At 46.1% G+C, this 11,866-nt stretch overlaps 1 protein-coding gene across 1 annotated transcript in view; it reads right to left on the bottom strand.

Moving 5' to 3' along the window:
• The window catches only part of CHSY1 (chondroitin sulfate synthase 1), an 83,566-nt gene that overhangs the window by 63,354 nt on the left and 8,346 nt on the right, over window positions 1-11,866 (bottom strand). Inside the window, exon 2 of the mRNA XM_009995337.1 lies at window positions 2,707-3,202. Coding sequence (XP_009993639.1) covers window positions 2,707-3,202 — 496 coding nt within the window. The remainder of the gene's footprint in view (window positions 1-2,706; window positions 3,203-11,866) is intronic.

The following is an 11,866-nucleotide window of genomic DNA, read 5'->3' as shown; positions in this document are numbered from 1 at the left end:
CGCAGGTAGGGAAAAGGCATGAAAAAGGGGGGGGGGGGGGGGGGGGGAAAGGGTTTTGAGACAGACTGCTGTGAGCAGAAAAAAACACAGACCCAGGCCTGGAGATGTATTTGGGCACAACACCAGAGCAAGAGCCAGGGAAGATGAGCAGCACAGTAAAGACATTGTGGGATCCTAAAATCAGAGAAAAGGGGCAGTGACAGTCATGGAGATGAGTAAAACGACTCTGGGCACAGAGCCCACCACAAGAACAGTGCAGGGAAAAAAAACCACCCGCACTGAGGTCTGGCAGGGCTTCCATGTGAGACGCTAAGAATGAAAACCAAAGAGCTGGGGGTGATGTAATCAAAGACCTGGGCTCCTCGTTCCTGCTGCTGCCTGAGACTCTCCAGAATAGGAAGTGCAGGAACTGAAGGAGAAGTCTGAGGTATGGATTTCCTGAGGCCAGAGCCATTTTGTTTGCTGAGCCTCATGCTGTTGCTCCTTCCTTTCAACAGGAATCATGAAGAATGTGGTGGCTGTGCCCCAGCAGACCAGGCACAGATAAACCTTTTGCTCTGACAGAAGCTCTCTGAAACACAACGCTTTACATATTTCACTTACAGTGGCCTGTTACTTGATGTTCATGAACATACAAGACATGGAAAATGTCACTTTTACAACAAGCTTTCCTAACATAGATGGTACAACAGCTGTGTTATTTCACACAGCTATTGCTTTATCTTAAATAAAATATCAGGCACATTTAATCTATTTGTCTGGGCAATGAGAGGGCAAGATCATGAAAAAAAAGAAAAAAAAGAGAAAAATGACAGGTTTTTAAATTGAAAAGCTTCAACTAAATGAGAGTGGATCTATTCCTTGCAGAAGCCAAAACTCTTCCCTTGCTCCAAAACAGCTGATTCTTAACATCTCACACTCAGGGGTTACTTCTGAACATCTTGCAGTGTATATACACTTCACACAAACCATTTTTAAGTGCCTTGCTTGGGAGAATCCAGCACTACAGATAATTTAACAGAAGCAGATCCAACAAAACTGATTTTGAGAAATGCCCAATCTAATTGTCAGGCAGCATTCCTAGGGCAGTTGTGTGCTATCATTACCTATTTCAAGCAAAAATTTAATCATATTGAATTAAGGTGCTTGCCAGTTTCAGTACGACCAGAAGTCTGACCTTCAGGGAGTTATCAAGTGCCACATGGCATTTGATATAACCAAAAAGTTGTATCAAACACACCAAAAGCTATTTCAACTCAGAAAGTCTAGAGTAAAAATTTTATGCTGCTAAAGACTGTGGGAAAAGTTACTGATTCCTTATGAAGGGCTAACCACGATGCTGGCAATACATAAACTAGTTCTAGATCTGTAAACAGGGAATGTGGAGAGCCACTGTTAGTCCAGAAAGTCTTTATGCACAAAAGATATGAACGAATTACTGCAGCTGGAAAACTCACTCCCTTTCCTCAGAGGCTTTCCCGCCACTGAACAGTGGATTGAAACAAAGCAGCAGTTTTTGGGGACAGAAATTCAGTGCCAAACGTTTAACCCAAGTTTTTGCTGGTGAAAGAGCAGGGCAGCAGCAGTATCTGTCATCATCTGTGACCACAGCTCCACGTCACATGGGCAGAGGAATCTCCCTCTTTACCACATCTCATAAAAGGACAAACCAATAGTTGCATACAAGTCATACGTGTTTGTGGAAAAACACAAACTGTTCACCCTCTCTTTTGCTCTCAATTTCTCCCTTATTTCTAAGACAGATCCACCAGCCTTTTTTCTGGTACTAGAGGAGAAACTGCAGCTCAAGCCCAGCAGGTGTTTTCAGTCAGACAGTCCAGAACACCCACCACTTGCTTCAAAGAGCCCAGGCAGAAGAAGCACCCTCACCCCTTGGAGGAGCTCACAGATCCCAACAGGAACCGCAACAGGAACAGCCACAGGAAGCTCTGTCACCAGCAGGCTGGGGACATTCTCAGTTTTTAACCCCCAGGATGTCAAACCCAGGGACATCAGTGTGGTCAGAACTCAAGTGTCTGAGTGCAAGTGGTGGTTTGTCTCTGCTGATGTTAAGGACCTGCTCAGTGGGCATCTGCAGGATGGGGCTGCCAGTGAGTCCCCTCAGCATCAGAAGACTTGGGCTGCAGGCAGGCTGGGAGGCAGCTCAGCACACAGTGCCAGCCACTATGAAACAGCTCTGCCATGGCTGTCGTTTGGGGGAAACACTGTCACTGTCAGTGCAAACATCTTGCACATTTCAACAGCAGGAAGTTGCACAGTAATTTTATAATCTACTTTCCACACTGACACCATAACAGACCCAGCTAAAGAAGGTAAAAATAGGCTTGACAGTCAAGACTGCAGGGACTCGTGGCCATTTTGATTTAAGCTTATTCCCTTTCTGCCTGAATTAAAATATGTTACCAGTGATGGATGTTCATCCCCTCACCCTGATGTACCTAATGTCAGGCTCCATTTCCCTCCTTACTGTTGCACTTCCCTATTTATGTCGGTCTCTCCCAGAGTGACACTTGTAGGAAACACAGAGCATAGAAACTGTACAGTTGGACGTTCAAGCTCCAAAGGGAGGAGAGCTCTGGAAGCACCGCCACAAAACAGCAATCCCCTGCTCTCCCACAGCCTCTCCCACCCTCTCCTCCACCCTGCCCACAATACACACCTCATCCTCCACGCCCTCGTCCTTACCTCATAGGACCACACGCACTGCACTCCTGCAAACCTCCGTACACATCTTCCCACTTCCACGTCCTCATGGGTGGTGTACATCTCTCGCAGGCACTCGCCAATGTGGGGCACCATTCTCCGCAGGACTTCCCGGCTCATGATCACTCCTGGTCCCCCCATGCAGAAGTTCTCACCTGGTTCCAGCGCCAGCTTCCCCATCTCCTCTGTGGTGCCCAGGCCAGTCTGCCCAAGAAAGAGGGGCTCGCTGCTGTTCAAACTCCTGAGGAAGTTCTCCAGTTTGTCCCCTTTGATGTAAACATCGTCATCAGCTCTCATAAACCATTCATATTTGTCCAAGTAGTGGTCATGCATGTATTTCAGCATCATGAAGGATTTCTTCTGGGGGGGGTAGGAGTCATCTACACCTGGAAGCGGCACGATGGGGATGGGAATGGATGTGTCTGAACCCTCGCTGGAGAAGAATTCAACCTTGCCAGGAATGGTTTTGGACCATGTTCTAGATTGAAAAAGACAATAAGGACTAATTAAGTATACAAACCAAGGCAGGCAGAGACTGCTATCAGAGACCACCCAGATTTACCAATTTTCTTTTTTCCCAGGGAAACAAGGCCACTGACAGGGCACACAGAGCAACAGGTGTAACACAAAACAAATTCTGACACGATAAATATATGAGTATTATCTCTTCAGGTCTACCTGACAGAAAAACAACTCAACAGCAGTAGTTCACTAGAGGCAGGCAGGCTGCCTTAAGCACACTCGGTACTGGTCCAACACCTGTTGGTCACAAGGTAAAGAGTGAAGCCAAGACGGACAAACAATTCACAGACAACCGGATTTAATGCCTCCATGGTTTTCCTGCAAGTTACTCAGCATCATATCCACCTCCCAATCCCCTTAAGCCCCACAAAAAGCTCACATGTGCATTCAGAAGCACTGACTTCCAAAGAGTAAATAGATGAAAATTTCACATGAACTTGAGGAATCAGTATCCTATGGGAAACCAACCAAATGGCACCTTCTGAAGACGCTATGCGGAGAAGCAGGTAGGGCTCTGACAGAAGTAAAATGCTCCTGCCTGTTGGCAACAGCGGGAGAAGCAGAGAGTGTGGTAGCAAAACTAACCTTAAATGTCTGCCCACACCAGCAGAGGACTAGAAAAATGTAATCCTAAAGAGATGTATGCAAAACACCTAATCCAACAGTCGACCTGCTGCCACCTGCACCAGCAGCTCCAGCAGCTTTCTGCACACTTGAGACCAGATTTTAGTAGAGAGGAACATCACAAAAGAGGAGCCTCTTCTGCATGAAGCAGCACAGCAAAGACATCTGCTCCACACCTTCCATACTTCTCTCTGCCAAATCCAACCCATCTGCGTGGGCAAACTGGGTCACTTATACTGCAGGAAGAGACATAGGATGATTCCTCAAGGCAGACTGCAGAACAGAGGATTTTCAATCAAGCAACTGTTACAGCCTTGCCCTAAAAATTATGAATTTTAAGCTTTCAGAACCATTTTCTCAAATTCTACCTGGGACAAAAGCAGTATCCTTCCATATCCTTCACAGAAACCTATTTTCATTGGTAAATGAAAAGGGCTTCTCCCTTTTTGTATAGGAGGAGAATATTTCCTAATAATGTTCGGCAACTGTGCTCTGAATATAACCCATATTGACAGCTGAATGTGAAAACACTCTCAAGGTAAAGAACACAGTATTCCCTTGTCACTGTCACTTTTAGGTTTCTTCCCAAAAGCAGAGCAGATTTTGGGCAGCACAGACTATCTGAAATATGAAATCTCCAGAAATAGCAACCAACAAAGTGTGAAATGTAGAAGTATTTCAGAAGACTTATTTCTTAAGTTCTGCTGGGCAATGCAAAGGTATTTAATTAGTACTAACAACACATCAACTTCGACACCTTAACACTCACACACGAATTCAGCTTTGTGTAATGAATATCACCCAATTACTTTAAAAGCTTTGTCTTCTGGATTTCTTACTGCCAAAGTAACCCATGGGTAGGGTTTCAGAAGAAAAGCATAGATCCCAGCTCCCCAGAGGAGCACGGAGTGAAGCCAGTGGAAACATTCCTGTTGACTCCACAACAGAGGTGATGAGGCCTTTAATCATCATGGTGCAATTAATGCACAGTACAACTGGCCATGAAGTCACATCCTGTTAAAGCACTGAAAACTGCCCGTTTTAAAATGAGACATGCCCATATCTTGAACTTTCACTATTAAGGAAGTTCCACTGTTTATATTTTCTGACACCTACACTTCACATACAAATCTTGAATGAAAAGACTACACAGTAAATTGCTCCTCCTGTAACAACTCCTAATCAAAGTTTAAAAGACTTCTTCATTAAAGGTAATTGCTGCACTCCAATTTTAATCTCATAGAAATAAAAGGCAAAATAAGCTACTGAGAAAAGCAGCTCATCTCATCCACTGTGACCTATTCCCAACGCAGCTTTGGGAGGATGCTGGACACTTTTCCAGACAATCACCAGGTGAAGTTATAAGCTGAAGTCTTGTGGAAATTTCTGCTTATTTTTTCAATTTCTTTTTTATTCAAAAACAAACAATGAATTTTCAGACTTGCTCTCTATATCCTTAAAGATCTGACTTTGTAATGATTATAAACTATGGACAATTACGTCTTCTAACACTCCAAACTTAACCTTCTCTCTGGACCCTTGAGGACCTGTCTTCAACTCTTTTTCTTTTTTTTTTTCTTTTTCACCACCTCTTCTGTTCCCTCCCAGTCTAAACTGACTTCCTGCTTTCCAACCAGGTTCCCCCACTTCAGGACCCCACCTAAGTACTGCAAGGAGAAAAGTTCCCATTCAATGGCAAGAGAACAAAATGTCTGTACATCCAAACCCTGGTATGTTTGATTCTCAGTCCTCATGTTGCATTAAACCCCTCAGCTCAGTTTGACCCCATCTTCTCATGGATCTGGGCCATATTTAAGTTTCATATTAAAACAGGAGTAAACTAGAGACATATCCCTGCATACATGGGGGGCATAACGCACACAGAAAGACCATGCCCTCACAACAACCACAATCCAAGGATCGTTGTGTAACTTGGATCAGCACCACAATGTTACTTCAGCCTTGGGATCTCACGTCAACCATGCCCCAAGCACAGCTTGACTAAGCCTTTATTCATTTCCTGCGAAAATGCGATTCTTCGGTGAGAGACTCGCCCTGTCATTTGTAACTGTGGCTTTGAGTGTTTGTTTGAACTCAGACAGACAAAATACGCTCCCACACCAAAAATTGCTTGAGTGTCTGTGTCAATGCCAGAGCTGCTCAGCAGAGGCTGAAACAATGCAAGTCACCATGTGCTGCTCCTTACAGCTAAGCCACAGCTCGCTGCTCCACACGGCCACTTCTTGGGGAGAGAAGACAGAACAGTCTGCTCAGGAAACATGTTGCACCCAGGCAAAGAAGTCAAACCACAGACTGTTAAGATCAACTGTAAGTACTTCTTTCTGACCCTGGCTATCAGCAGAACCAAGGACTGCTAAATGCAGGGATGAATTCTGATTGAAGCTACTTTTAATTTTTTTATCTGACACTGCAAAGAATCTGACCTGGCTCAGTCACAAGTGATTCTGTAGATGAGTTTGTTAACAGCTATGTTTCCTTCCCCCTCTTCCCATCTCCAGTAGAGTTTACCATGTCTGCTCTCAGGTTATGGGCAGCAACCCGACCTCTTTGGCTCCTCAGACACAGAGCTCTTGTTTCAACACCTTCCTATTCCTGTGGCCCCACCAGCACCCACTCCCACCAGCTGACATTGCTTTCCCAGTCAAGGCTTCTCTAGCATGACTTGTAGATTGTATCTGCAAATGAACTGTATTTTGATAATAAGATAACAAAGGAAAATATTTTTAGCAAAACTTGACACCTTCCTTCCCCCACATGGGGCGTCCCCATCACCCTCAGCTGTTTAAAGGAAACAAGGTCACAAAATTTCTGCTACAGGCTCCTGAATCTATGCCTGCAGAGATCACCTGCCCTGCGATGATTGCTGGTGGCCTCAGCCAGCTTACAGCTGTCTCGACTATCCAGAGGGAAAGATCAGGTTTGGAACAACTGATACTGGTGCTGAACCAGTCATTGAAAAACCCAGCAACTGAACTGCTCTGACAGATCCCAACCTTATCTCCTCCATGTAATCTGAATCTGCTGGGCTGAAGAGGAGGATGAGCATGAATCAGGACAGCAAGGCTCTCCGTTACCTTCCCCCGGAACAGCGCTGAAAAAGACGCACCAGGGGGTGCGACCTGGTTTCTCTCCGTGACACCAAAGTGTCATTTAAACAAACTTATACACAGCAAATGTAAGCAATGTTTCCTTAGAAGAAACCTCTTAGTTAGGACTGCTCCAATATTGGTGGCTATTAAGAACAATTTTATCACCAAATTTATAATCCCTTCAGCAGTTTTGCGCTCGGGGTGCCCCACGAGCACCCTAACCCGAGCAAGTCACAAGCAAACTGGGTGCAAAGACTTTGTCTCACCTTGTACAGGTATTCATGCAATACACAAAACTGTGTGCACAGAGTGCTAAAAATCCCCAGTGTTTTCCAAAAAGTGACCACTACTACAGTCACCAAATGATGCCATAAGTAATTCCCTCATGTATAAAAAAAAAATTCAAAAAGAATAGCTCAGAGCAGGAGGAGCACAGATCTGGAGTGTTTGATCTTCAGTTTCCAGTATTTATTATTTATTTGCGCTACCTTGCTTTGTTACCAGCCCTGCGGGCTCAGCAGAAGCAGAGTCAGCAGCATTATGCAGACAGTGCTCCCTTTGTAGAGACCCAAATTGCAGACTTTTTTTCTGCAGCTTGGGAACCTCCCTTAGAGGGGATGAGAGAAACCATTTACTGTTTTGAGAAACGCTCATCTGGTATAATTATGCTGAAGGAAATAATAATTTGTGAAGAACTCAGCAAGATAACAGACCTAAAAGACTGACTTCTTGAACCCATGGTTCAGCTAAGCTGCATGTTGACTATTATTTCTTTTTTTTTTTTTCTGCAGCTTGGGAACCTCCCTTAGAGGGGATGAGAGAAACCATTTACTGTTTTGAGAAACGCTCATCTGGTATAATTATGCTGAAGGAAATAATAATTTGTGAAGAACTCAGCAAGATAACAGACCTAAAAGACTGACTTCTTGAACCCATGGTTCAGCTAAGCTGCATGTTGACTTAGGGCTGGCTGCGCTCAGGTGTTCCCTTCAAGGTCCCATCTTTCCAGCAATGTTTGCTACAGGGGAAGCAATGAACCACAACCTAACCAGGAGAACCGAGCGTGGAAACCAGCGCGCTGCTTCTGCACGTGGTACTGCAGATGACCATCATGGGAGGCCAGAAAACCAGGCCAGTTTTCAGAATGTCCAGATATGTTTAAAAGAACTTGTCAGTTAAGATCAGCATTACAGAATTCAGATTTTGAGGGGGAGGTTCCTTGAATTTTTTACAGGACAGTGTGGCATTTAGCTGTAATGGAGAACCCAAGCAGCTTCCACAGCACCTTAAAGTCCTTTGAATTAACCTCCTCCAAGTTAAAGTGCTGTCAATTTTCTGTGCATGGATATCCATCCACCTTCCTCGTGGAAAAAGGGACAAACAGATCCATCATCCATAGGCACATAGATACTCAGTGGGTCAGACTGAGACCAAAGCCCAAGTGTGCCAGAGGTTTGGACCATGTGGTTATTTTGGGGTATGTAGGTGACTTTGTTTCTCCTCATCCCTCACGTGCAAACGCCAGCTGCTCTTACTGCATTTATTATTTTTTTTTTCAAATTGTCCCTTATATGTTCTCACAATTTTTAGGCAGCTAGTTCCTGCTAGAAGTTGCTGAGTATGTCATGCTTCTGCTAAAGAATACAGGACTAAGACACACAGAGTTCTCACTACTACAACACCGCGGTTTGGTCAATCTGTTGGGCAAAAAGTGTTCCGTGCTGTCACGGAAGCCCTTAAAGCCCTTTCACATGACCTCCTGCCAAGATGTAAGTGTGCACACCCTGCAATCTGTTGTGCTACCTCAACCTTGCAACTAGAAAGGGTCAAAACCAAATACCACCCAACTGCCTCAACCTAGGCTCTGAACCTAAAAGAAGCACAAAAATCTGTTTTGTGTTACACTTCTGCAGCAGCTAGTGCAGGCTTAGACAGATAATACAAACCCCTTTAAACCCCAAATCCCTCTGGCTGCCTTTCACTTAAGCTTTCCCAAGCACTCAGGTATTTAGATTCCAATGCAGTCTGTTTCCTATAAGCTACCACGAGCAGTGTGGCAGCACATTGGAAATGGAGCCTCTTGAAGGGCATCCTTCTGCTGCGGGAGCAGGAGGGCTCAGCACGAGCCCTGGCATCACTCATGGCCCTCGTGGCACTTCAAGGTGCAGTGGAGACTGTGCCAAACTGAGAAGTACTGGGGCTGTGTTCCTGCAGAGATACTGCCAATGGCCAGCCTCAGACATCTCGCCATTAACTGCATTCACACTGCTCTCCTGCCACGTTTCCTGGGAAATCTCGTTGCTATGCAGAAAAAAAGGGAAAAAAAATGGGGAAAAAAAAAAAAAAAAGACTTCACTGCCTGATATTTCTGTTCCTGAGACAGCAGACTTAAATCTTCTGAGAGACTGCTTATTCCCATCCTCTCCTTCCTGCAGCTCTTTTAGGACAACTCCCCTCAACTGCAAAACCATTAGCACATATTGCTGCACTTTCCCTGAACCCCAGCCATTCCTTAACTCCTTCCTGGACGGCTCTTTTCCTGACTATTTCTTGTCCTTTGATGTGACACCGCAATTTCTGCTGCTGCACTTCACCAGCCTACTGGGAGGGAAGCTCTGCTAACCTGGCTGTCAGATGCAATAACTGCTGAAGCTACAAATCTGCCCTCCAAAAACCTGTAGATCTAAAGCTTATTCTCTGTCTCGCAGACTACAAAAGCACGACTGTTTCAAAGAGCTGGCGTCTCCTGAAAATCCAGCAGGCCCGTTTTGCCTTGCAGTGGTCATTTTGCTCATGATTGATGTTCAGGAAGTGGATTGCTTCCCCTCTTGTTAGACCCTATCTGGATTCACAGCAGCAAGGATCAGCAAATGCTTTCCGCCCCGGTCCCTTTCAGTTGTGTCTGTAAATGGCCTTTGAGCCACAGCAATTTGGAGGTATTCAGCCTCTGAATCCCTAATTCCTTTCAGCGCTCTGGCTAGTGTGGTATCAAGGCTCTGCACACGCTGCCACCCCGGGAATGCCTTGCTAGCAGCTTCCCATTTCACTGGTGGTGCCAGCGATTCAGCTCACCAGGATGCTTTGTCAATGTAGTAATCCCACCAATTGTCTGCTTGAGTACTTCATGGCAATCAAAAGCCGTTTAGCATTTCAGGTTAGTCTTCCTCTTCTCCCGCTTCCCATCGTCCCCCAAAGATGTCTTCCTGTCGCTAGGACATTAGCTCATTTCTTTTGGCAACAGAGGGGGAGAAAAACACATTCAGCCCTCCTGCAACGTCAAGAAGGCTCTTTATTCATCCCTTCCAAGAGTGGACACTATCTCTAGAGTTTAAACCAAAAGAGCAGGGCAGTAAAACATGACACTCAACCCTCCTTCTGAGGGCTGAAGGAGCTCAATTCCATTATCTGGATTTCCTAAGTTTTCCATGGTTTTGTGTGCACGTGTTGCAGGTCTGGTTCTGTAAACCCAGCTCTCCCATGGCACAGGACAGTTCAGCAAGTGTGGCCAAAGCCAGGGATGAGAATCCCTTTCCTACCAGCAAAGTGAAAACGCTCCACAACTAAAACACATCTCTGGACAACGCAGTGATAAATTTCTCTTTCTTAAAAACTCTTGACACAAAATCTGATGGATGCCAGACAAACTATTCTGCCATAAAAATCCGTTACCTGATGTTCCAACCTGACTCCAGCCTTTCTGCATGTAAATGGAAATTACATGGCTCATGAGATTTGCAATCCAAAATGCTCCATCCCACACAGTGAAGGAGAAAACATAACCCTGAAGAAACAGATTCTTTCACCCATTTCAAAGCATCAATCACACACCCTCTGTAACTTAATTACAGGTCTACTGCTGAAAGAAGGAATTAAGTTTCCATTTAAACTGCTGCTGGTGAACAGTATGTTTCAGATTGCCCAAATTAAGTAATTTTACTGCATTTAATGCAGATATAAAGAGAGCTACGGTTTCCCAAAAAGGACCGAGCAGGAGAGAGTTTGTCACACACGGTTTGGCCATCCTGCTCTCACTGGCCAACAGGGCCAAGCCCTCCTCAACCTGGGCTGGCAGGAGATGGAGAAGGGTATGTTCTAGCACAAGATTAAAGAGGATGTTTTAATAAAGATCTGCCCTGGAGCTGCTGGCTGCTCCTCTGATGACACTAGCTGTGCAGCGTTCAAGAGCCGGGATGTACCCGAGCTGACATTTTAGCTCTTAACTCTTTGAGATTTCCCCAGCAGGCTTTCCACGCAGCCTCCCAGCACTGCCAGAGCAGGATCCCAGCAGAGCTGAGAGTTGCTCCAAAGCTGCAGACACGTCTCTCACAGCAGCGATGATGATTCTGATGCTGCCAAGGCTTTGGACAGAGGCCCCGGTGACACGGCGGGCTCTGGCGAGGAGCTCAGTGCAGGGCACAGAGGTTGTCCCTGCTCCCAAAATACGTGTGCTCAGGTAACAAACACGTGCCTCAGAGACCCCAGCGCCTGCGGCAGCTCCACCAGCCCCGAGCTGGGAGCATTTCACCCCAAGAGACTCTCCCTGTTGGAGCCGTTTCTCCACCTGGCCCAGCCTCAGCCGGGGCTGCGACGAGCGGAGGTTGATTTTTACTCTTTGTTCCCTGACGCGTTTTCTGGGTCTCGTTCCCCAGCGCACACTCTCGCCTGGTCTGTTTTTTCCCTATCCAAGGGGTTACAGCCGTCTCCAAACTTTATTACGACCAGGACTGTTCAGAAGCAGCAACAAGGACGGGACCGGAGCGGCACGGCCGTGCCCCGGGCAGCAGCTCTGAGGGAAGGTCTCCCCAGGGACCGGCGCTGCGGGTCCCCGCACCGGAGGGGCTGCCCGACCCTAAGGCAAGACCCCCTGGCTCTCCCTGCCCGCTCCG

Source organism: Chaetura pelagica, unplaced genomic scaffold (genome assembly GCF_000747805.2).
Source record: "Chaetura pelagica isolate M959 unplaced genomic scaffold, ChaPel_1.0 scaffold453, whole genome shotgun sequence".
NCBI lineage: Eukaryota > Metazoa > Chordata > Aves > Apodiformes > Apodidae > Chaetura > Chaetura pelagica.
The sequence above is the reverse complement of the archived record's forward strand: the minus strand, read 5'-3'. Positions and strand labels throughout refer to the sequence as shown.